This window comes from Symsagittifera roscoffensis, chromosome 5, assembly GCF_963678635.1.
Source record: "Symsagittifera roscoffensis chromosome 5, txSymRosc1.1, whole genome shotgun sequence".
Classification (NCBI taxonomy): domain Eukaryota; kingdom Metazoa; phylum Xenacoelomorpha; order Acoela; family Convolutidae; genus Symsagittifera; species Symsagittifera roscoffensis.
The window spans coordinates 37,447,390-37,474,606 of NC_087066.1; the positions used below are offsets into that span (position 1 = coordinate 37,447,390).

The window sequence follows — 27,217 nt, forward strand, 5'->3', positions numbered from 1 at the left end:
TGCCAACTTTTTACCAATAATTGCGTAAAACACGTCAAAAGGCTGCCAGAAATTCAAGACTACAGAAGACTAAGATCAGTTTTTTCTATGGAAAGCATTTCAGTCTCAGCTCTTTTCCGCTTTCATCCACATTTCAATTTTTTCCATTTTTATAATTGGCTTAAGTTTTATAATGGCCAAATGCATGATGTTACTACTATATAACGTATGAAGAACAAATCTGATCGCAATAGTTGGTTTGTTCACATTGCATAGGTTCATTGCATCAATACAATGTTGAAACAGTTTTTAAATTGAAATTCAAACAGTACTGCTTGTAGCAGGGCGAAGCCTTGAATGTTCCGACTGCCTTATAAGGTCAATGGAGCAGTAATAACATTAAAAAAACAAATTTACTGAAAAAATTTTAATTTGAGATTTTTTTGTGAAAATTATCCCCCAACACGCCATATAAAATTCAAAGTGATAAATTTCGTTCATAGTAACAAATCAGTTATGGCAAATAAGCTTTGTTCAACTAGTTTGGAACGACTTCCAAGACGGATTAAATCTCCACTTACTCGCTGATAGCGCGAATTTTATCGCGCGTTAATTGTCCCTAATTGGCCACAATATTTATTTTAAACCCTCAAAAAAGTACAAAAAATATCACAGAAGAAAAATCAGTTCAAATTTAAGCTCCGGTCAACAATACGTTTTAGATGATGTAAAAAAATTGTCAAAAATGGCTCGTTAAAAAGTCGAAATTTGTCTGCAGAAAAAAATATGCCGAGCACAAATTTTCCGTTACTTTCGTTACGAAAGTCGGATCAATAAAGTAGTAAACACAAACTTTTTTTAAATGTAAAAAACCGCCCACATTAAAGCAAAACCTAGCAAGTTCGACAATGTTTTAGGTTGCTTGATGTAAGCTTTGCCCAAAACTCATTAAACATGCCAAAAAATTAAAAATTATTTGGAAAGTTTGCTTATGAAAAAAACTTCCCATGCAACGAAGAAAAAAGTGACACTGTGTCATTTTGGATTAAAGTGCGCCTGAACTATGAAATAAGTGCGCCTGAAGTCATTTTGGATTAATTTCTGATCCGGACTATTTCGCCCGAATTGGTTCGCGTTTACAGGAACCAAGAATTGTAGAGCGCAGGTGCGGATTTAGACGCCCTCTCTTCAAGGACTCGCGCCCCTGCCGACCCAAAAGGTCCCCTTTGAACTATTTTGAAATATCAATTTTTGGCTGACGGATCCTAAAAAACGCCTAAAAGAAATGCCTAAAAATGTATTTTTGAAAAGCTTTGGGAGAGCTCGGAAAATCAATTTGGTCGATCACAAAAAAAGGTCGACAAAATTTCGAAAATTTTTTGAAAGTCCGCCTCCCCCCTTGAGAAAATCCTAGATCCGCCCCTGGTTGAGCGCATCAAATATCCGAAATTAGCAATTCTCACATCACAAACTTCAAATTAAGTTATCACAGACGTAATATATTTTTAGTTTTGAGCTAAGTACATAAATATTTTTCCCAATTTACATGACTATTTTATACTTGTGATTTTTTACCGCTTAGCTTCAGCTTTTCTAGGCAAAAAAATTGCAGAAATATAACAAGGTTTGAACTATTCTAACAAGTTATTAACAAAATAAACACGGCCTCCCAGACGCATAAAAATACCGCGCCCCCACATTGAAAAAATTACTTCATACGGCCACAAGGTTTATGCATCGCTACATTTTTATTGCTCAATAACTTTTTTCTTTCCATAAAATTGTACTAGAAAAAAATCAAGACCTCGAGCAACGAGCATACGTGTCTCCTCACTCGATAGAAAAAAGGCTATCATAAAAACTAACATCATCTTTGAAAAGTCATAATGAAGTCCCAAGTGTGATAAGTGCGTTTCCGATATCCCCTCTGACAAAGACTGCTGCGGTCAGAAAATGGAAGTGGCAAGAAATGATGAAAAAAGAGATTTTTTAATTTTCCCCAATACGGACGTCAACTAGCCCTTTGATTTTGCTTCCGCGTGGGTTTATTATACGTTTTTGACCTGATTGGCTGGCATAAAAAAACAGTCCACAAAAAAAACAACCAATAGCCTTGAAAACACATGACTACATTGAATTAACATGCTAGAAAGTTTAATAATTCGTATCGGATGTCATGCAAATTATATAGACAATGACAGGATAAAATAACAAGACGGCGAAGTCCTGAATGTTCCGACTGCCTTTTTAAGGTCTATAGGGCAGTGATAACATGAAAAAATTAAACGTAAAAAAAAATAAATCGAAATTTTCTTTTTTAAATTTGAGATTTTTTTTTTGTGAGAATCGTCCACCCACACGCCATACAAGGGGCAAAATGATAGGTTAAATCAATTATGGTAAATAAGTTTCCTTCAAACAATTTGGAATGAAATGTGAGACGGATTAAATCTCGCTCACGCGTTAATAGCACGAAATGGTATCGAGCGCTAATCGTTTCAAATTGACCAAGGCGACAATCTTTAAACCCCACAACTTAACGAAAAATGATCACAAGTGAAATCTTTTCAAATTTAAGCTCAGGACAACAGTACCTTTCGAATGTTGTAGGAAAATTCTGTCAAAATAGCCAGTTAAGAAGACGAACTTTGTCTGAAAAAAAAACACCCTGAGCACGAAAGTCGGAACAAATACTACAAAAATTTAAATTTTTAAGAATCGACGTAAGCAGGACTTCCATTATTGAACGAGAAGATTTTTTCGACGTCAAGTGGTTTCCCATTTTTTTCTCCATTTTTTCGACGTTAAGTGGCTTCCCATTTTGATTTCTGAAATTCGCAAATTCAAAAAATACATTCTGTGCTCAAACTACATATACTTAAAAATTGATTGATATCGTCGTGTCTAGTTACGCGTCTAGTTATTTGCTAATTGTCGCCTCTTGATCTGCTCAAAAAAGAATACATGATATCAGATAACAGTATCGGAATGCTTGATTTTTATCTAATTTCGGCTAATTAAGGGATGTAACTTTTACTCATTAGCAACATTCATCGAGGAGCAAAATCAACGTGCTTTTTCCCGCATCTTTTGAGCAATAATGCGGACCTGATTCCGACTGAGGCTGTTTTCCACCCCTCCAACTTTTTAACTAACGTTTTTGCGCTTGACGGATTTGTTGTGTATCATTCAAATGTTATTATTCTCCTGGGCTTAAGTTTGAAAAACTTTTCACCTGTGATTCTTTTTTGTAAAGTTATTAAGGTTAAAAAATTGCTATTTTGGATTTTGGACAAGTTGGGTCAATTAGCGCGATATATTTCGCGCTATTAACGCGTAAGCGGAGATTTAATCCGTCTTTGAAATCGTTCCAAGTTGGTTGAAAGAAGTTTATTTGTTACAAGTGGTTTGCTACTAGGAGCGAAATCTATCACTTTTTACTTTAAATGGCAGGCCGCTGATTTTTAGAAAAAATCTCAAATTATTATAAAAAAATTCAAGTTATTTTTTTTTCATGGTATTACTGCTCCATAGACCTTAGAAGGCGGTCGGAACATTCAAGGCTTCGCCCTGATACAAGCAGTGTTGTTTGAATTTCAAATTAAAAACAGTTTCAACATTGAATTAAAGCAATTAAACTTTGCATTTTGAACAAGCCAACAGCATTTAATTATAATAGCCATTATAACACGTAAGACAATTATAAAAATGGAAAACTTGAAAAATGGGTGAAAGTGGAAAAAGTCGATACTGAAACGCTTTCCGTAGAAAAAATGATCAGGTCTGGACTCATATCTGGATAAAGATGGCAACATCATAAAAAAATCAGTTTTGAAGTTCTTCCATTTACACACAATCGCAAGGTTTCAATATGAACATTGTCCCTCACGCGTATTGCCCACTACAACGGAATAAACTTATTGTCAAATTAAAAGGTTATTTGATAAAAATAATCCTTTAACAAAATGATGATAAAAAATTTGGTTCGATGTGGTAGATTGTGCATGTCATCCAACAGTTTTTTTAACGCTATTCAAGTTATCATGAAAGAATATATGGAAAAAAACCGAAGTTGCAAAATCCGATGTTTGCTCGAAATGCATATATTTACTTTGCCTAGTAAAACTCTACATGATTAAAGTAAGGCAAAAACGGATAAGAGCCTTCTAAAAATCATACATGGTTTTGAAATCTATTGAAAAAATTAAAGTCTTTTAAAATTCTTGCAAAATTTCATAAGATTCTGACCAGTACCGAGAAATACTTTAATTCTGACCTGAAATATTTTATATCTAATCTAATTTCTGGTCAGAAGTCTTTTTGAAATGTCTAAATAGAGCAGGATTTTTCTTAAAACTCTTCAATTCTCATATCAACTCATCTTATTTCTGAACAAGAAAATAAATAGATAGTTTCTGCAAAGAAAATAGGCGAAAATTTGGCTAGATAATTTATATAAAATCTCTATTTAGAAAAAAGGGTTGGGGAAGCATTCTGACGGCCGCCCAAAACTTTGAAAAATTGTAAGATACTTTAATATTCGCGCTTACATAAAAGGACGATTTTTAGTTCCTTTCCGAATTCATTTAAACAAAACGTAAGACTCTTGCAAGAACTTGAATTACCCTATAACCAAAATTTAGATAATGGAAAACAATCCGTCAAAACTGCTAGTTGGTGAAGCAAAACTTGTTGAAAGATAACTACACATCGAATACATGGGCTCCGTTTTTTTTATATAGAGACTTTCTTCTTGACGTGGTCCAGTCGAAAAGGAAGACGTAGTTCAATTCAATAATTGAAAACACTAGTCTTTGAATTTGTGTTAAAAAAATTTGCGTGTGCTGCAATGTTTTTTGTTCCGGGTTACTCAGAAAAAGTTTCAATATCAATTCAAACAATGAGTTAATTAGTTATATAGCTTGAAAAAGTTTTCTAGAAAATTTAAATATTTTTAGCTTTTATTTTCAGCAAACTATGACACTCAACCGATACCTCTATGATTGTTACAGTGATCCTCGTCAACGCGAGGAGAGTCGATACCGCAAAACCATTTGAGATACTTTTATTATCTTACAGTCTAGAGGTCATCGCGCCTAAAACAATTAGGTTGAGCAAAACCTCTTGAAAAGCCATATCTCAGATGAAGCAGTTTTGAGCCATGTCTTAAAGTGAATTAACAAAAATTGAATCATAGAACTGGAAAACTATTTCAGACAAGAAAAATTGTTTTTTAAAAATATTATCAAAAATTTGCCTCAAAAATATCGCAAAAAAATTAAAATCAAGTCACCCTCACCGGTCATAATCGATTCTATGGTCATAACATGGTCAGTATCTATAAAAGTACAATCTAATTGGATATAGTCCATTAAAAACGGATTTCAAATACAATATTTTTATGTCAATATTGTCGATTATAATCCATTAAAAGTGGGTTATAGTCCTAATTTTGTTCATGCCAATATTATCCATCATAATCGATTATAATCTTTTATTATGGAATTTTTCGAGAGATTAATCATGAAACTTCTAGTTTTTTTCACAGATGTCTCATTTCTAGTTTAAAGCAGTTGCTATGTATTACGTTTCATAAAACGTTTCTTTTCACATTGAAACTTTTATGTTTTTTGTCTGTACTTTTTCAATTCATCTCAGTTTACACCCTCTTTATTTTACCACCACCCCTTTACTTTGCCACCCTTTACTTTACTCCCCCACCATTTAGCTCCGCAGATCCCTGCCAGTTTACCACAAGCGCCATTAACCCCCCCCCCCCCTATATGGGGGGTTATTGGTAGACTTTGGTAAGGAGTTAATGGTTGCCCAGTTTAACAACCCCCGCCCCCACTTACCCCCTACCCCAGTTCACCCCCCCCCCGTGTAACCCCCCCCCCCCCCCCCAGTTTACCTCGCCCGTTTTTTACGTTTATCCCTCTTTTTAGTTGGTGAAGCAAAACTTGTTGGAAAACAACTAGCACATCGAATATATAGGCACTGTTTTTTTTAGATAGAGAATTTTTTCTTGAAGTAGTCCAGTCGAAAAAAAGACTTAGTTCAATTCAATAATTGAAATCTATAGTCTTTAATTTTTTTTTAATTTTGCGCGAGCTGCAATGTTTTTTGTTCCAGCTTACAGAGAAAAAGATTCAATATCAATTCAAACAAATAGTTTCATAGATTGATAAACTTTTCTATAAAATTTGAATATTTTTAGCTCTAATGTTTCAGCAAACTATGGCACTCAAGCGATACCTCTATCATTGTAACAGTGATCCTCGTCCGCGCGAGGAGAGTCGTTTACCGCAAACCAATTGAGTTCCTTATATTAATTTACAGTCTAGAGGTCATGGCGCCTATAAACAATTAGGTTGAGCAAAACCTCTTGAGAAGCCATATCTCAGATGGAGCAGTTTTACGCAATGTCTTAAAATGAATGAACAAAACTGAAAATTGAAACTGGAAAAACTATTTCACATAATAAAATTGCTTTGTTTTTTTTAAAAAGCCTCAAAATTTCCATCAAAAATATCGCAAAAAAATAAATTCGAGTCACCCGCACCAAGCGCCCATGGATCATAATCGATTATATTGTCATAAAATGGTCCGTATCTTGAAAATTACAATGTATCTGGATATAACCCATTAAAAACTATATAATCCCAATATTTTTATGTCAATGTAATCGATTATAATCAATTAAAAATGAAACGAAAATATTCCATCATAATCTATTATAACCTTCTATAATGGATTTTTTTTGAGAGTTTAATTATGAAAATTGCAATTTTTTTCACAGTTGTCTCATCTCTTGTTTAAAGCAGTTGCTACGTATTACGTGTCATAAAACATTTTTTTTTCCCAACAAAAATTGTATATTTTTTGTCTGTACTTTTTCAATTCATCTCAGTTTACACTCCCCTTTACTTCACCACCACCCCTTTACTTTGCCTTCTTTACTTTACTCCTCCCTACGTTTAGCTCCCCAGCTCCCTGCCTGTTTACCAGAAACGCTTGTCGCCCCCTCCCCCCCCCCCCCTTAGGGGGGGGAGTTTATTGGTAGACTTTGGGAAGGGTTAACGGTTGACACCCCTCAACGGTTGACAACGCTTGTCGCCCCCTCCCCCCCCCCTTAGGGGGGGGGGGGGTTTATTGGTAGACTTTGGGAAGGGTTAACGGTTAAACCCCAGCCCCCCCCCCCCCCCCTAGTTTCGGCCCTCGTCCAGCTTAACCACCCCCGCCCCCATTGACCCTCTCCCGCAGTTTAACCAACCCCCATGTAATCCCTCCGCCCAGTTTACCTCCCCCCGTTTATCCCATCTCTCTTTAGTTGGTGAAGCAAAACTTGTTGGAAGACAACTAGCACATCGAAAATATGGGCCCGTTTTTTTAAATAGAGATTTTCTTCTTGACGTAGTTCAGTCGAAAAGAAAGACGTAGTTCAATTCAATAATAGAAATCATCAGTTTCTAGAATTTTTTTAAAATTTTGCGTAAGCTGCAATGTTTTTTGTTCCGGGTTACTCAGAAAAAGGTTCAATATCATTTCAAACAATTAATTTTATCGCTTGAAAAAGTTTTTTAGAAAATTTAGGTATTTTAGCTTCAAAATTTCAGCAAACTAAGGCACTCAATAGATACCACTACCATTGTTTCAGTGATATTCGTCCACGCGAGGAGAGTCGTTTACCGCAAACCAATTGAGGTCCTTATATTATTTTACAGTCAAGAGGTCGTCGCGCCTATAACAATTAACTTGAGCAAAACCTCTTGAAAAGCCATCTTTCAGATGAAGCACTTTAGCGCAATGTTTTAAAGTGAATCAACAAAATTTGAAAAATTATTTCGCATAAAAAAAAAGCATTGCTTTTCAAAATAGCATCAAAATATCGCAAAAACATTAACTTCAAATCACCCGCACCGAGCGCCCATGGATCATAATCGATTATATTGTCATAATATGGTCAGTATCTATAAAAGCACAAAATCATCGGATATAATCCATAAAAACTAAATATAATCCCAATTTTTTTCTGTCAATATAATCGATTATAATTTATTAAAAATGGATTTGAGTCCAAATTTTTTTATGCCAATATCATCTATCATAATCGATTATAATCTTTTTAATGGATTTTTTCCAGAGATTAATCATGAAACTTGCAATTTTCTTCACAGTTTTCTCATTTCTTGTTTAAAGCAGTTGCTACGTATTACGTGTCATAAAACATTTTTTTTTCCCAACAAAAATTGTATATTTTTTGTCTGTACTTTTTCAATTCATCTCAGTTTACACTCCCCTTTACTTCACCACCACCCCTTTACTTTGCCTTCTTTACTTTACTCCTCCCTACGTTTAGCTCCCCAGCTCCCCGCCTCCCTACCAGCTTACCACAAGCGCCATTCGCCCCCCCCCCCTCCCCTATTAGGGGGGGGGGGGTTTGGTTATTGGTAGACTTCGGGGAGGGGTTAATGGTTGACCGCCCAGTTTAACCACCCCGCCCCCATTCCCCCCCCGTGTAAACACCTCCCCCAGTTTACCTACCCCCGTTTATCCCCCTCTCTTTAGTTGGGGAGTAGGTAAAAAACCGTGAAGGGGTGACGTTGAGACATGGACATGGCATTTAGTAAAAGACATTGCATACACTTTGCAAACTTCTTGCAAAATTTGAAAATTGCTGCAAAAATATTCGAAATTAAATCTATAAATAAAATGGATTATATTGGATTACAGTGGATTATAATTGACTTTTTTCAAAAAATAATCGATTGTACTGCATTATCTTGGCAAAACTGATCCATTTTTTGCCAAAAATAATGGATTGTAATTGATAATAATGGATTATTTTTTTTCAAAAGTAATCGTTTATAATGGCAAAATAATCGATTTCGTTGTCTGAGTTTTAAATCTTTAATGGATTATAATGGATTGATTTTGTCTCGAGAATCCATTATATCTGATTAGATGGGCGCTCGGTGCGGGCAAACAGCAGTAAAAAAAATGAAACCATAAAGCATGCGTTATAATCAAACTATTAATTTAAGCAGGCTATACTTGAGAATCGATTAAGTTTTGATTTTTAAAAAAATAATCAACACGATGAGCTGAAAAAGAAAGAATGATAATCGTTATAAATTGATTTGAATTGATTTAAATGAAAATACATTGATATCAGTCGAAATAGAATGCAGTGACAAGTGCTGTAAAAACACAAAAAGGATGAATGTAGATCAATTTTTAATCTAATCCTAATGATTTTTTTGCTTTAGTGTTTGTTAAATTTGAATCGATATGAAACAGGGGCGGATCTAGGATTTTCTCGAGGGGGGGGGCGGATTTTCAAAAAAAATCGAAAATTTTGTCAACCCTTTTTTTAGGTCGACCAAATTGATTTTCCTAATTCTGCCATAGAACTAAAAAGACCCTGTTTTGGTCAGATTTTCTGCGCCGCAGTCAAAATTTAAAAAAAAAGGCTAAAAAAGACGTTTTTAGGCTTTTTTTGGAAAATTTTGACCAAAAAATTGCGTTTTTTCGGCGCGCGCTCCCCCCTCAAAATTAGCATATATTTGGCTTGGCGCCAAAGGAGCCTTTAGAAAACGTTTTAGGGTCCGTCAGCCAAAAATGGATATCTCAAAATAGTACAAAGGGGGACCCTTTGGGTCGGCTGGGAGTCGAATCCCTGAGAGAAGGGGTGTCCGCCCCCCCCCCCCCCCCTAAATCCGCCCCTGATATGAAATCAGTTTGAATACATACCATTTGTCTAAACTTTTCAGGAACTTATTATATAACTTCTTGCGAATACGAGAATTCAAGTGTGCCTGAGCATACAAACAAAGCGACAATAAAAAACGGAAACCAAGCAAGATATCAGGAATAACTCAACTAATATAAACTTTTGTTTCAGCAATCGTCAAATTTTGAAAACTCCATGTTTTTCATCAAATGCTTTTCAGGTTATCATTACTTTTTTTCTAGATTACAACATTTTTTAAGATCTTATAACATTATCGCTCTGATCATAGATACAATTGAGTTGCTTGTCTCGGGATTTGCTTAAACGTATCGAATAAGCTTTTCAACAGCAAGCAACATATTCGAAAACTTTTAGAGGGCTCCTATGGAGATGTTTTAGCAAAAATACACCGCAACTTTGTTAACTTCATTTTTGGTTTAACTAATCGCGAGTCAACTTTAAACATTGGAGATGAGCATAAGAAAAGCTTCGACTTGAAGAGGCGGGTAATATCTATCGGCAGCCAATCCCAATTTGAAGAATTAAGTTTGTTTCACCTCTGAAGTGTCGCGAGATCAAACAAACAGTAAAACAAAAAATAACAATGTTTTTGCTACGTCAAAACCCTTTTGTTTGTTTTGAGCAATCAAAAACGTCTTCACCTATTCCTGTTGTCTGCCAACAATTTACGTCAATCGATAAAATAGAGAACTTTATACCAAAAATCATGCGACTCATGTAAATGGTGGTTTGTTCTTTGTTTTTAGCATAAAAGTTGTAATTTTTTGTTTTTATCATCGAGGTCATTGAGCCCGCCCACAATTAAACTGAAAAGTTGCTTTAACTTGAGCACAAGCAAGATCTTCAGTTTTATGATGATATTGTCTGAGACATTTTTTTCAACCAAACTAAACGTTTCTCTTAATCTCGTCAAGACTTTCCATTACCTTGGCCGGATCTTGCATCACATTTTATTCTCATTTTATTTCATATTTTAATTTTAGTTTGTTGGCTTTTCATACTTTAATTTTTTCGATATATTTTTTTATACGTTTTTTATACTTTTATCAAAAACAAAATGTATTTTTAAGATGTTTACACTTTTACTTTTCCTTTTGCTTTAATTTTTTTTTAATTTTTAAGTTTTTTTATACTTTTACTTTTGCTGTAACTGTTTTAATTTATATGTATTTATATTTTTAATTTGTGTTCTAGGCAATCTGCTGTACTCTTCTGTCGAGTGTTTCTGGATCGGCCTCCTCGTCCTCTTCCTCTCCCTGGTGGGAACAGTGGCCAACTGCGTGGTGCTGGCCATGTTCGTGTCCAGAAAAGAAAAACAGATGTCCGACCACCTCATCATCTACATGACGTCACTCGCCCTCCTCGGCTGTTCAGTGCAGATGCCAATGCAATATTTCCTACTTTTCAATGCACACGACCCCATAATGGGTGAGTCACCAACAATTTTGGAAACTTTCGAAACTTTTGGGGTAGGGGATTTCAAAATATATAACAAGTATAACAATAACAAGTCTAGTTATAGTTGCACAAGCTATAAATTGTTTTGCATGTTGTAATACAATACACCTGTCATTAATGTATTTTGATAAACTACCCTTTTTTCTCAAAAAGAGACAAAGAACTCTTAAAATTTGTATTTTTTGACAAGACACGTACCATAAATGTGTGATCCGTGACAAAAAAGCAGGAACAATTTTTGGTTTTGATGTTTCATCCCTTGTTTCGCGACGGGCTTGAAGGCAATTTTTTTTCTGTCCTTTTTCTACTGATACAAAAAAACTCTGAGCGTTTTAGAAGCATTCATCACAAGTACTTGCATGGCCAAAGTATTTTGAAATAATTCATGATGATATTCAGCCCAGTAAGAGCAATTCGCCCTCGTAAGGTAATCTGAAAATTTTCAGGAGTTTTTTTCCGTCGATGCGGTTAATTCGTTCCATATTCTGCCAGAGAATCTTCTACAAGAGTGAATAATTTTTGGAATTTCTATAAAAATTTTCTATTTGATTTAGCGAATCTCCGAACTCCTAAACTGTTTGTTCCACCCCTCTATTCTAAAGATCATAACAACCGTCGCTATTAGGTATTGCCTCAAGCTTTTTTTAATCGCCGAAAACAGTTTAAAGGAGTTTATTTTAAGTAATCACGGATAAAAATCAATTTTGTGGTTATAAAGATAAAGTTTTGTAGGAAAAGCTACTATCGTATACGTTTCTTGTCGAAAATGTTCTTCAATTACAAACTTCTTACTGTACTTAATCGAAAAAAGATCATCTCTTGTAACACTCTATGAGCAAAAAGATCGCAGGTAACTTTTGAGAAGAAGAATTTCAGAGAGTTTTTACCAAAAAAGTGTTGTTTTGGGATTATAAAGTATAGTAGAATTCGGATGAGACATGACGACGATGCAACACTCTATGATAGAGGCGATGCAACACTCTCTAAAATAGAGCCAATTTTTTTCATTGCAGAAAACATTGGTGAATAACGTTCAAACTTATAAATTGTTTCAACCACAACTTTTTTTAATGAAAACAAGAGGGTTTGAAACTGACATTTTTGTCTTATGGAACAATTAGTGCTCACAGATTTTTCATTTTTTCCCCCAAGCTACCGGTATTCGGTAGAATTAATCCAGCTCAAGTTTTCCATTTTTCTAAAATATTGATACAAAGGATTAAAATCTACATCAGACAGACAGACATGCTAGGGGGCAGTGGAGACATCCAGGAAGCAGTCTTTTCCTTGAGTTTTTTGGCATAACTTCAAATACTGTAGCAGCCCAATGTGAGGCTAGTGGTAAATCTTTTATCCCCGTGCTTGACAAGTCTATTCCGAGTTAGAACGAACGTCGATGTTTTAAGTATCAAAAACTTTTTACTTTCTTCTAATTAAAGAAATTACCAAACTCTAACGCAACTGGTTTGTCAGCAGGTCTAATTGAAGCTAATTAACTATTCTGACATCTCGAAATAGCACCGGTTTTTGAAATTCATGAAAAAAATGTGTTAAGGTGGTTCTTATTGTCCGATAAAAACTGTTTCAAATTTTTCCACATTTTAATTATTTTAACTTTACATGCTCACGTATATAATACATTTATGTATGATCATAGAACTCCTGTTCCGACATATCAAACACAAAGTACAAAAGGTATTTTTTTTCTCACTTTTGACCACCTCTAAAGTACTCGGAAAATATCAGGTATGATATCATAATAAAGCTAAATCAGCCGCCGTGACCAGGGGCGGATCTAGGATTTTCTTGAGGGGGGGGGGGCGGATTTTCAAAAAATTTTCCAAAATTTTGACGACTTTTTTTTTTTTTTTTAGGTCGACCAAATTGATTTTTTGAGCTCTCCCAAAGCTTTGTTTTGCCCCTATTTCGGCAAAATTTCCTGCGCCGCAGGCAAATTTTTGAAAAAATCAGTAAAAAAGGCGTTTTTAGGCACATTTTGGAAAATTTTGACCAAAAATTGCGTTTTTTCGGCGCGCGCTCCCCCCTCAAAACTAGTAAATATTGGCGCCAAAGGCGCCTTTAGAAAAATTTCAGGGTCGGTCGGCCAAAAATGGATTTCTTAAAAAGTACTAAAGGGGGGATTTCTTAAAAAGTACCCCCCCTAAATCCGCCCCTGGCCGTGACCCAAACTCTTAATAAAAATGTTCAAAAAATTTGTTTAAGCTTTGAGAAAATTGAGCTTGCTTTTTTTCCGCTTTCAGACTATATGACACAAAAAACAGGAAACCAACTGTCTTTTGAGCTCTGTCAATTTTCTTATAAAAAATTGATAAAAAATTAAAATTTCAAAAAAATTGAAACTTTTTTCAGACTTTTCTTTGAAAGCCCTAATCAAGAGACTTAATAATAGCATTCCTCGGTTAAATTTGGAATGATTTACCAAAACTTGTCCTAGAAAGCCCTAATAAATTGACCTAAATAGACCTAATAGCAGGCCACATTTCAATTTGGAACGATATACCAAAGTTGGCCCTATGAACTTTACCCAATTGGTCCTATGACCACCCAAGAAGAGCCCAACAGCAGCTCAGTTGTCAGCAAGAATTTCGGGAACCCCGCAACCGGAAACCGCAACCTGAGCACGATGAGGATCAAAAAAGGTTCGAAAGTAGGTTGTGGGAGGTTAAATTTTCCCCAGAGAAGGTAAATCTTCTCCCCGAGGTTCCCCTCTGGGTCATATTACCTAGACCAGCAGCACGCCACCCAGCTAAAAAACCCTTGCTTCCGGGGGAGACCTCCGCAGAACTTATAAATTCTGCAAATTCTCGAAGGATCAATGCATCGCAGCCAAGACGGCAGCCCGAAGTCGATTTGGGATGTAACGCCCAAGAAACCTGCAAAAGGCAAAAAAAATGAAATTTGGTTGAGCGCTTAAAACTAAAATTTGTATTTTTAAAACTTACATTCTTTAATTTCGTAACTCGTCATTTTGTAATTTAGTCAGCTACACTAAGTTTCTTCTTTTAGTTTCAATTTACAAAATAAATGATAATTTTCAAGTTTCTCAGTTTGAGCAAGTATCCCGCAAAAATCTTCAAAAGTAAGTTACATTTGAAATATTGGTGTCATAATTTGCGGAAGAAGTGCAGTTCGGCTGGTTGAAAAAAAAATTAAAGTTGCTAATTGGTTGAATTTAGTAAATGAATTTCTAGGAAAAAAGAACTTAAAGCGGATCAACCTAGCTGGTAAGCCTTCAACTTTTTCGATGAAGAAATGATTGACGAAAATGTGGTTTTGGACGTGCAGATGGTGATGACGAGTATGAACCAGTCCTGAATTTTTGACTAAACCGCTTATCGATTAAATAAATTTGTTCTTTTGCCTAACCAACTGTGCTATCCCACTGAGTGTAAGTTAGATTTTGTAGTAATACATTTTAGTATTAATTATTCGAACGCGCTTCCGCTCGGTTTTATCCAGCTTCCGCTGCAGCTTGTCTGCTGCTTCATCTATTTAGCCAATTGACCTGAATTGCTTAGAGATAAATTCACTAGTCTCAAAATAAGGCAATGTGATCTAGTGGTTAAACCAAGCGCCTTGAAGGTATGTGGTTATTTCTTTTTTTGCTTACAGAATTATTTTCTGTTTTTCTTTTTTTGCTTACAAGTTGTTCTTTATTTGGATACTTTTTTTATTCAATTGATCACTGGACTGAACAATTTTTTTTTGACGGGATAAGTTTTGCTACTCAATATAAATTTAAGTGAGACAAGTCCCTTCAGGTCCCCCCATAGCATTTAAGATAATTGTCTTAATTCGTGAGGGAGGAGAGGGTAAAATAAAGAGATGTCCTTGTCTGATACTTGCGAAAACGATGGTTTAGGTGGGGGGAGGTTAATAAAATGCAAGGACTTGTCATTTGCTGAAAAACAGAGACGGTTATTTGTCTCATTAACTGATTTAAATGGTCATATGAAAACGAAATTGTGGAACAGCCTTTATTAAAATTCGAGAGGATAAATTCACTAATTTACGAAAATCAAGTGATGAACTAATGGGTCCGATACAAATTAAAACAGTTAAAACGTGCGCGTGAAATCCAATGACGAAAAGAACAAATTGAGTGCAAAATCTACTGAAAAACAGCAAAAACTAGCGACAAAGAACAAATTGATTGTGGAATTCACTGTCAATCAGTAGAATCTAGCGACATTTTGCATCAGTTTACTTCAACTGCAAAAAAACTTTTGTCTGTAGAATTCAAAACAAAACAATATTTATTTTTTGTCTATAAAATCCTTATTTTCACTGGATTTTCAATAGTGCGTAAAAGTTTTGTCTTTTTATTTCATCAAATATTCGACTTCAAAAGCTTTTCGAACTTTTGCGGAATCTATTGCAAATTATGCGGATTCCAGAGACAATGTATGCTTAATCGAAACCTCTGCCAACGTAATCGAGCTTGTTTGACAATGTTGAGTATCAAGTTTTGCGCCGAATTGTTTGCATAGTGTTGGTTTTTGAAAATGTTTTCAGTTTTTGTAATTTCTACTGAGGGAAGTGCTCGAAAGTCAGTTTGGTCAAACAAAAAAGTTTTTGGATAACCCGCGCGTCCTTGGGACGTGCGCATCAAACTTTTGACGGGGAGTGAAAAAAATAGTATTTCGATTTTAGAAGAGTCATTTCGATTTTTCCAGTTCTCGCTCTTCAAATCCCCTATACCTCACCACACTATTTGCTAATAGTTATTCAGTTTATTTATTATTATTATTTTTTATTCGTTTCATGTTTATACTGTTTTGTATTGCAGGCTGTAATGTCTTCTCCCCCACCCAGTACTTCCTGTGTTTCCACGTGGAGGTGGCGTCTGCATTCGCTCTGGTGCTGATCGCATTCGACAGATTCGTGGCCGTGTGTAGACCTTTCTACAGAGGAGTGACCCCCCTGAGAGTGACTATCGCTCTAGTCACATCCAACGCAGTCGCTGCTCTACTCAGGTTAAATACGCACCCAACATTTTCACAGCCCCCTCCCAATTAAACACTCAAGCTGTATCGGGCTGCTAATAGCTTTTTGTTTTGATAAATAACTAAGTCGTGAGTATATTGATGAAGAAAGAAAAATTGGCGTGCAGACTTGTGCAGACTCCGCGAATAGCATAAACCACAAAAAAACATAATCGTATGAGCCAGTTAATGGACCAGTTTGTAAATGTCACAGTTGCCGCATAATTTGGATAAAAAACATAGAGTTTAGATATTTTCTCCAGGAATGAAAGAAATAAAATGAAACTAGCAACACTTGCCGGAGAGCTGATTAAATCCTGCTTCTGTTTTTCTTCGTTATTTTCCTGGGCTGGGTTAGGTCGTCTGCTCGCCCACAAGCAGCACAGCGCTCTTACAATTCCCGCTAGGCTAGTGGGTCAATGTATGTACCAAGTGCTGCTTCAAAAAGTTCGATCCAACAAAGCAGTCGCAAAAAAAACGTCGATACATAATCAAGTTTCACCATAAATAACCATAATCGGAATTGTAACAAGAGTCGACCAGGTTAGTTTTATGAATCCAGCATATTATGTCAATTTTTATAGTATGATGCCGATTTGAGACGTCTCGCCTAAAGTTTGGTTGCCAACGTTTTCAGTCCTTTTGGGGCCATTTTGCAACCCGCATGGGCAAAACTAAGATTGTAATAGATTAATATCGATTTTCAAACAGATTTTCTACCAGTAAAAAGTCGTTTGCGTGTAACCGAATTAGACATTAAAATGGGTAATAAAGGGATTTTATACAGCTCAGAAAAATCGATTATATAGTGTAGAAAATGCATTTTTTTGCGGTGTAAAATCTGTATAGAATCTGTATAAAATCGATTATATTGCTTAAAAACTGTATTAAATTTTATAAAAAAGTGATGGAAGCACTCATGGAAGCATGCTGTTTGAAAATTCAAAACAGCAGTTGAATTCAAACTAAACGACCCAAATCAAGAAAATCATCATTCTAAACAAGATTTTGGGCACAAAAAATGCAATTAAATCTTCAATATAAACAAGATCCTGCGCACAAAAAATGGAATAAAATCATGAACATCATCAATATAAACAAGTATTGATAACTTTCATAATTTTATTGCAATTTTTTGTGCACAGGATCTTGTTATCATGAATAAGATCTTGTTATCATGCAAAATCATCAATATAAACAAGATTTTTGACACAAAAAGTGCAAAAAAATTCTACAATATAAACAAGATCCTGTGCACAAAAAATGCAATCAATCATGAAAATCATCAATAGAAACAAAAATATGCAATGAAACACATAATATTATTAAAATGAAGCAAAATTTTGGCCACAACTACATTAAAAAATTATGAGTTTGGTCAAAATAAAGTGGATTTTGAGCCCAAAAATATGCAAACAAACTTTAAATGTTATCAGATTTACATCAGATTTTGGACCAAGCAAGGCAAAATTTTACCAAAAAGCAGGCCTGAAATCAATTTGGAACGATTTTTGATTTGGAACGAATGATGATATTCGGGATGATATTTTTCGTGATTTCTTTGACAACTCTTTCTGAAGTCAGTCAATCTGATATATTAATTTCGTATAGCGCGGACTTGTTCAGTTACTTTAGTGAATCAAGCCAAGAATTCAGAAAGAAGAATAATCAAAGTCATCAGATTTCAATTCTACCGAACTGGGGGACTCAAATTATGCAGCATTTCAAAAAGAAAAGAAAATGTTTTACTCAGAAAAGTTCTTAAAACAGCCGATTTTACAGAATCCGCAACAAAATTTAAGTCAATTTTTAACTAAGAAATTTGGATTTAATATATAAGTAATATATTGTTTAGGAGTAATTCATTGCTTAGGATATTTGCTGTGGCAACGGTAAAGAAGATCCGTGGAAACATATTGATTAGTGGAAACAGCAAAAAAAAAGCCGTTTTGCGGAGTCAGCAACAAATCCGTTTTCAGCTTGTTGCGTAATTCATATAGTTATTTACGACAGAAAATTGTGCGAACTTTCTTTGAAAAAAAGTTTACCACAAGCGAATGTTGTACACCTAGGTGTATAAAATTAAAATTAAACTATCCAAAATCGAACTCAAACATTATAATAGCAAGGTTTTAACAGAGCAATACAGTGTTTTAGCTATTTTGCTGTGGAATCCAAAACAGCAAAGAAAAATAAAAAAAAAGCAATGTTGCAGATTACGTGAAGATACTGTTGGAGCCTGTTGAGGAATCCGCTTTAAGCTCACAAAATAAACATTTTGGCCTTAAAATGTTCGGCCAGAACATTTTTTGTGCTTCTTACACAATGACCGGCTTGTCTCGTCTCGTTTAACTGTATTTGTTTTCAGCACTGCTGTAATCGTTCCAATGCTGAAGGGGAAATACTGGCTAGTGGGTGATTTTGCGCACGCAGTGCACGGGTTTCTACTTGCGTGCATGCTTCTATTGATAACTGGACTCTACGGGTACACAATTTACACCGTGCACAAAAAATCACTGGACATGGAAAAAGCCAAGGCGCAATCACATCTTGCTCCCAGTGCTAGTAAGAATTCGGAGGCAATTGGTTCATCTAGCGCGGCTACAAAAAGAAGCAGGAAAGTGGCAGAGGTTCGAGTGAACGTTCAACCGGCCGTGGATGAAAAGAAAGATGATGGTAAAGCAGGCGCGAACTTAAACGGGACAGAAGAACACGAGTCTTGTCAGAACGACAATTTGCTCCAAGGTACAAAGTTATGACTGAAACGGTAACTTGACTTAAAGATAGTTTGATAACAGCTTCGCCCCATCCCACAAATAATATTGTTTTACATGCAAAATTTGGACCAACTTTTGTTGTCTAAATTTAGCTGTGGAACTAGAGGTTTTATCGAAACTAGAGGATTTTTTTTCGGCCGTATTTCAATTAGGTCGCCGAAACTCATTGTCGGAGGTCTTCCTAGACATTATCAACACCCTTTTTTTCCAAAGCCGTCTGCGCCTCAGGTAAGTTGCTGGAAAAAGGCTAAAAGTTTCGTTTTGGGCTCCTTTTTTAAGATTTGACCAAAAATTGATATTCTTTTCATTGAGCGCACCCGCCTCAAAGTTTTTCTGTACTGGCGCCAAAAGCGTTTTTTTAAAAGAAAAAATGTATGTTTTTTGTTTGGCGGAAAAAAATGGATATGATACAATCGTACTAGAAATGAACCCTTTGAGTGGCAGTAGAACCACTGAGGAGTGGGGTTCGAATATTAGTCTAATTTAATATGGAAAAAATTGGAGCATAAATTTTTCATTTCCGAGCATTGAGGGTGTTAATAAGGTTGGAAAAGACTCTGTGAGAAGCCATTACTTCGAACGCCACATTTGGTCTGACTTAAGATTTGAAAACCCACCAAAGAATAAGTACAGTAGGAGCTCTGAATAAAATACTGCTATCAGTTCTGAAAGTTTCAACCAATAAGTTTATGAAAGTTTCTGAACCTAAGAAAATTTCGAACCTTAAAATTTAACAGGAAGGAATTTTCTGACAATAGGTATTTATGTCTAGTAATTGATGAAAAATTGAATTTGAAAACACACATCGATAAAACTTTGAAAAGGGAAGCTAAATCTTGCTCGACGATCTATCAACTCAGATATCAAATCTACACTGCTCATGGTTTACAAAACGTATGTTCAACCAATATATCAATATAGTGTACTGTTCTATGGCACAACTAATAAGACGGTGTTACAAAAATTAGAGAGCCAGCAAAGGCTCGCGTGGAGTAATTGTTTTAAAATTCAAAAACTGGAAACTCTGTTTGGTCCCAGAAATACATGTATATGATTTTTTCAAACTCATGGTTAAAATTATAAGACTATATATTAGCTATAAAATTATAAGACTATAAATTATAAGGTTTTAGATATAAAAATATATCTTGGGGAAATAAAAAACTTCATGAATGCATACGTGAAAAGGAAATAACAGCTACTGCAAAATCGGGCATTACAAGCAAAAAAAAACAAGAGCAAACAAAAATTGAAATTAGAGTAATATTATTAAAATAATACAGTTTGATAAAAAAAAAACATTCTTCTTCAAGCGTTAACAACTACCAATGAAACTTTGGACTCAATTTTTTCATAAAATAACAGGCATCTATATTGTGATAACGAACATTTTAAAAGTATCTTAAAGTAAATTTCCATCCCTTTGCAATAGTTTTTCTTGGTAATCTTATTTTGATCGTTAGAAAGAGCGAAATTTTTTTTTTATAAATAGGTTTCGATATTTGAAAACAATTTGCGGTTTTTTTGTTTACATGATCAAAGTTTGAAAACAGGAGACGAATTGAATTTACTCATGAAGATGCCACCTGACAGGTTGATGCCTTTTTGGTATTCTCCCAAGCTGAACTAAATTGTAAGCGTACAATTTCATAGAATGTATCATTATCAGTTTTGATTTGAAAATAAATCTAGCAAACTAAAACTACGCCATGATTTAACTAAGCTTTATTACAGATAGAATTGTTTTGAAAGTTGAGCTCAGGGTGTTAAAACCGTCTGATTTCGTTTCAAAAACTAATAAAAATTGCTGGTTCATTATGAGGAAACAGAACAATCTTACGCTCAGAGCAAAGCCTTTAATATTCAACTGCTCTTTGAAAGAAATTTTTTAAACTTTATTAAATGATTTTGATCTAGTTTTTGAACACCAATTAAAAAAAGTTCAAAACTTGGGCCGATTTTTTTCATTTTATTCAGATGTTATTAACAAAAAGTGTTGAAAATAGCTGTTTTAAAAACGAGGAAAACAACATCATCTATATAAAAACTTCGAACAAGACAGTTAGTTTCAGGGCAAATCCCTAAGTATACAACTGCCCTTTGAAAATTATTTTTTAATGTACTAAAAACTTTTCCAATATTTACATGACTTAAATCTATTTTTTTTGTAAACGTTTGCACATAGCTGCTCTGATACAAAAATATGCAAACATAAGTGCAAATTTCTGATGCGTGAACTTTCCTCTTATATACTCGAAAATTTTTGGTCAGATTTTATCGAACCAAAATGAAAATTTTAAATTGTTCACTTCTGAAAACAATCTCACGCACTCAATTTTTCAAACTACGTTGAGCATTTGACGATTTCTGGGATTATTTTTTGGAAAGATTTTAATAGCTTTTTTGGAAATATTTGAAAAGCTAGAAAAAATATAAAAAAATTCAGACCAAACGCTTTGCCGTTTACCCAACACTTTTATCCATTTTTAAACATATTATCAATGCCAAATCTCCAAAATCAAAAAAAATTCACATTGCATAAAAAGTCTGTCAAAAACATTGATTCAATTAAATCGAAATTTGCACATCAAAAAAATCAGACCAAGACAAGATTTGTATGAGTTCAACAGTTATTTGAAGCTTATTTGGAAAGATTCTGTAGTGCAAGATTGTTTAAAAAAAAGAGTATAAAAATTTGGATCTTGTTAATTATTTCCCCCCTTTTGGACCTTGTTAACTATTTCCCCCTATGCATGTATTATTTTTGACAAGCCTTTCTGTATAAAAAATGCATTTCAAAAATGTCAAACTTTAATTGGGTTTCATTTTCGCGTATTTGTATTACTCACTGTTTATATAATACCTACATAAAAAATACCAATTAAATATATTTCCTGAGAATTGTTTTAAACGATTGAAAATGTGGCAGCCAAAATTGAATTTCTGAAAATCGAAATAGGGGGGGGGGGGCTAATAGTTAACAAGATTCAAAAATTTTTAGTAGTGACATCAGGGAGTCAATATCTTTATGGGTTATGGAAATTAATCAATAAATTATTTTGATTGCTAAAATTTGTTTGAGTAGAAAAAAAACAATCAAGCAAAACTGTTCCGAAAAATACTATCCGCATTTAAGAAAAGTGAAAACAAATCGATTATAATGGATTTTCGTGGTCTAAAAAGTTTTAAATATAATCGATTCCCATGTTACGCTCAGACAAAAAAATTGGACTAAAATGGATATAAATCCATTTTTTTCAGCAAAAATTTAATGCATTATAATTCATTTGAAATCCATTATAATGGATTATATAAAAAGTAGAAAATCACATTAAATTGGATTTTTTTTTCACTTCCCTTGTTTCGCTGTTTTAAAATGCATTCTAATTAAATTAAAATCCATTATAATGGATTATATAATAAGTAGAAAATCACAATAAAATGGGTTTTTTTCCACTTTCCTTGTTTTGCTCTGTTGAAAAACTGGTTGCAATTTCAAATTAATTCCCTCATTCATAATTTATTTCATAATCATTCATAATCATTCATAATAGATTTTTGCAGTTCTTTCGTGCAGTGGAATTTCTCAGTCACAGTCTCCCAATTAGGACAAAGGAACTAGTGGAAGGCCCGAGTAATATTCCACGACCCTGGATTCTGTCTGCGCAGACGAAGACTCAACCTAGTTAATAATTAATACTAATGATTCTACGTTTATTATCATGTTTATTAACATATATACTTTTTGAGGTCGCACTATTTTAAGATTTTATTTTCGAAAAGTTGTAAAAAAATGGTTAAAAAAGTTTTTTTTTACCAGCTTACAAAAACTAAAAATTATCAAGATAAAACTACAAACTGTCACCACCAACGATATAGTGATCTGAGAAATGAAATGGATTTGATAGATCAGCGTGATATATTTTTAGACAGAAACAAAAAGTAACAAAAGTGAAAAAAAAAATCGATTATAATGGAGTAAAATGAATTTTGTTGCCTCGAAAAATAGTAACATTATAATCCATTTTTAATTGATTATAATGGATTTTTTTTCACTTTTGTGGGCAGTGACAACGAAACTCAATTACAATCGATTTTTATTCATGGAACTCCAATGCGGGTAGGTTTTCCAGATTCTGCATATTGGAGCAAGTCTAATTGTTGAGCACTGGATTAATTATTCTACGTGTGCAATGAAGTGCTTTTTTCAAGTATTGAAAACGAAAGGCTACTTGTTTCAATCGAGACAGGATAAAATCCATTATTATTCTGCCCAGCAGTTGTTCTTGTAATATTTCTTAATAGCAATTTTTCCAAACAAACTCCAATTGTAGTTTGATTGAGGTTATATGAATTCATAAACGTTTTCTTATCGCCGAGAAAACCTGATGGAGATTTCTGGTTTGTAGAGCAATATAGAGCCAAGAAATACTCTTTAGATTTCTTCGATTTAAGCTAAAGTCCCCAAAACCTTTTTTTAATCATTGATAGAAGCATTTTTGATTTATTCTAAGCTGGGTGGATTATATCCCGACGCACAAAAAAAAACAAAAGATTACTGAGTTCAAAGGAGATAAATAAAAAAATGGAATAGAATGTAAAAAACGGAAAATGATTCTTTTCATATGATGTCTAACACAAAACTAATTGTCCGCGGAAAATTTTTGGGTCTTGCGCATCCACCGTTCATTCTTCATAGTAAATAATTAATATAATTGTTCCAAAAAGTTTTAAAACACAAAAACAATACTTTTCATCAAACTCATAAAAATGTCGAGCAATTTGTATTCGAAAAACGCCAATTCGTTGCACTGCAGGTTTGAAAAATTTAAAAAATAATCTGTTGGTTTGGTCAGTTTAAAAGTTACGTTGAAAAGCAACACATTTGGCTGGCAAGCTAATTCATTGTGCAAGCCAATGAAAAAAAGTGCAGGCCTTTTTTGTGTCAGTGAAGTTCAATCTCATTGAACGACATGTTAGAGAGTATCTAGATTTCACTCCAAAATTGAAGATCGTGAAATGACTCAATTTTTTTTCAAACTTCTTTTACTCTTTGAGGATGTTTAATAAACTCTATGAAGAGTTCGCTCACACAATTTTAGCTTTATATACCTTACAGTTGGCGAGAAATTCAAAATTGAGTCAAAAAATCCCAAACCTGGAACAAAAACAAAATCAGCTCAATTTCAATTTACTAAACTTTTGAAAATTGCATTACGATGAACAAGGAGTCATTGGAAAGCGGTCTTTGGTGCGTGATCGTAGAACACAAATAAAAATCATATTTTAAGTATTATAACTGACCAAAGGCTATTTCTCCGCCAAAGTTCGGTTTTCCAATTTTTTTTTATCTGATACCCTTCCAAAGAGTAATCGACATACATGAGGACCTACATGAGGTTTAACTGGTTTTTTGTCCAGATTGAATGGATCAAAGAAGTTTTATCTCAATGAACGGATGTTGGATAGTATCAGTTTTCATTAAAAAATTGAAGATCGTAAAATGACAAAAAAAATTTTTTTCTTTTTTTTTCTTTTTTAAGGTATTCTATACAATTCTATATTCACATGCACATTTTCATCATTAAATGTCAAATGGGTGTTGAAAAACATTCCATCTAACATTTGGCTTATTTGCAATTGTCTAATTCTAATTTTAATTGTCTAATTTTAAATTAGTTAAGGTGGTCTGTTCGACACTTTTGGTCGCACCAGATGAGTTCCGTACTAGGTACTGTACTCATAGATTAATTTCAGATAAGGTACACCGTCTGTTTGTCACGCTTTCTTATTTTCGGCCGGATAGGTTTGTGCAATTTCTTAGTCTAATATCAATCTTACTCTGACTCTTATATCTCCTAGTCTCAATAGATCTAGTGTATACTGGTCTTTGCGAGTTAGTTCTTTTTGTTTATCCAGACGAAGAACAACTGTTTTCTAAGAGTTATTCAGATTGTTCTGGTTCTGAAACTACTTGTATGAGTGTCAATGTTAGTGATGGAATTTGATTCGTTAGTTAGTAATATTTTATAGAGATAGTTTTATCAATAAAATATTTCGTTTATAGATGCTAATTTGGAACTGTTTCCACCTCGCTCAAAATAAGGTGTAGAGGTTATTTTTATTTAGTAACTTATTTTTCAATTCTTTTGAAGCTGAATCACCTCGATCAAAGTCAGGTTGTCAGAGTAACTACACTTTATTGCATATTTTTCATTTAGGGTTGGAAAGTTAGCTCTAAAAATTTTTTATAGTCTAGTCGGTTAATTTAGCTGGAGAAACCACCAGAATCGTTGAGTTTCCACAAAATAACGATAGACCTAAAATAGCCCTGAAATTTTAAATACTCAATTTAACTCAACAATTGATTTTATATTCGGAAACTACATGAGCAGCGCTTTTGAAAAACATAAAAACAATGCCCAAAACCTTTTTTTTATACCCTTTTTCTCCGCAAACCAAAAATTGACCAAAAACGGACGTTTGTCTGGTCCCAATTTTTTATAGACCGTTTTTCCGGTTTTTTTCCATATGGGTATCCTAAAATTGTGTCGTATTGCCAAAAACCGAAGTCCCAAGTCTCTCAGACACTGGGAACCTTTTTGAGCCGATGCCTAAAAAGAGGGTTGGTACTTACCAAAAACGACACGGCTAGGCTTGTTCGCCAGCTTCAATTTAATTTGAAATGACTTTTGACCTAGATTAATTACCAGCAGTTACGATATATTGCTCGCAGTAAGTTGACTATCCCAATTTTCACAAACTGACATTTTTCATATTACCATAGTTTCCCAAAAAATAGTCCCAAATCAATTTTGTTGTATTTTAGCAGAAAGTATTGACATTTTTGCAAAAAAAAAAAAAATTTGAAATCGAAGCTGATCTCAAAAATATATCCACTGAATGTATATAACGGAAACTGTGCAATTAGATTTTTCTGCTTTTGGATAGCCCGGGATCTCGACGAAAATATCAACTAAAACAGCCGGTTACTGTGCAGGCAGCACTGGATGTTCCGATTATAGTCTTTAATAACTCACAACATTTTTTCCAAATTATTGTTGTTTTTTCTGCGTGATGTGATAAAAATATCTGAACTAAAAAAGTAGAAATATTCGACATCCATAGCAAATTACGCACTAATTTTTGCAGCAGAATAACTAGAGAACAAAAAAAATAGTCTAAAATATCAAAAAAAATCAAAAAAAACTTTTGAACGTTTGAAGCTTTTGATTCGCAAAATGGCGTTAAAAAATCCGAATACTAACTTCAATAGAGTAAAACTAAATTTAGGCATAAATAAGTTTTTTAAATTGCTTAAACTATGCATTAATGACACTACTCGCTCGCTTTGTTGCTCAAAGTTAAGACAAAAAACGACAATTTTACTCCTGTTTTACTCCTGAAGAGAACATAAAAAAAAGAACAAAAAACAACACACACGAATACAGAGTTACTCCCCTTTTTAAGGTTTGAACAAAAACACTTGATTTGAAGTACTTCTTTTCTTTCTTAAAATATTATTTTTTTCAATCACAAGCAGTTTCATCCCAAGCGAAAATTTGTCACATAGATTTAGAATGATTAAAAGATTTTTTAAAAATGAGAATATTTATTTTTTGAAGCTTCAATGGCGTTTTTTCATTCAATTAGCCGCTACCAAATCTCTGAAGCATTTCGTTCATTTTGTTTCAGTACGAGCTCAATAATTATGAAAAAATCTGTAATTGCCTTTTTTCTTTGTGATATCTCTTTTTCTGTTTTAGACAAGCATCGAGCACAAGAAAAACACAAAGATAAAATTGAATTTGACATGAAACTATTTCTTGCTCTCTTACTAAAATATCTTTTGAATTGTTTCTATTTTTGGTTAACCTAGTTTGAATGTAAACTAGTTTCACAATCTTATTTTAGCAAAAGAAAAATCTGTAATTGCATTTTTTCTAAGTGTTATATTTTGTTTTATTTTAGACAAGCATCGAGATGAAGAAAAAAACACGAAGATAATTTCGAAAAATTTTTTTTTCTTGCACTGTTACTGAAATATTAGCTTTGAACATCGCAATGCTAATTGATTGATGAAACAGCTCATTCATCGCTGAAAAACGTATTGATGATTCATCGAAAATTGGTCAATGAACCGCCGTCAGTGCATCGCTGAGCTGCTTCTAACGCTAACAACTAGGGCTTTTAAATTGGCGATGTAAGCTTTTGAGTGGTGAAGGTTTTTATGTCCTGAAAAT

The 27,217-nt window shown here is 34.0% G+C and overlaps 1 protein-coding gene across 1 annotated transcript in view; it reads left to right on the forward strand.

The window, feature by feature from the left end:
- Nucleotides 1-27,217, forward strand: part of LOC134846468 (uncharacterized) — an 85,781-nt gene that overhangs the window by 28,567 nt on the left and 29,997 nt on the right. Inside the window, exons 2-4 of the mRNA XM_063863839.1 lie at nt 10,928-11,161; nt 16,002-16,188; nt 18,566-18,942. Coding sequence (XP_063719909.1) covers nt 10,928-11,161; nt 16,002-16,188; nt 18,566-18,942 — 798 coding nt within the window. The remainder of the gene's footprint in view (nt 1-10,927; nt 11,162-16,001; nt 16,189-18,565; nt 18,943-27,217) is intronic.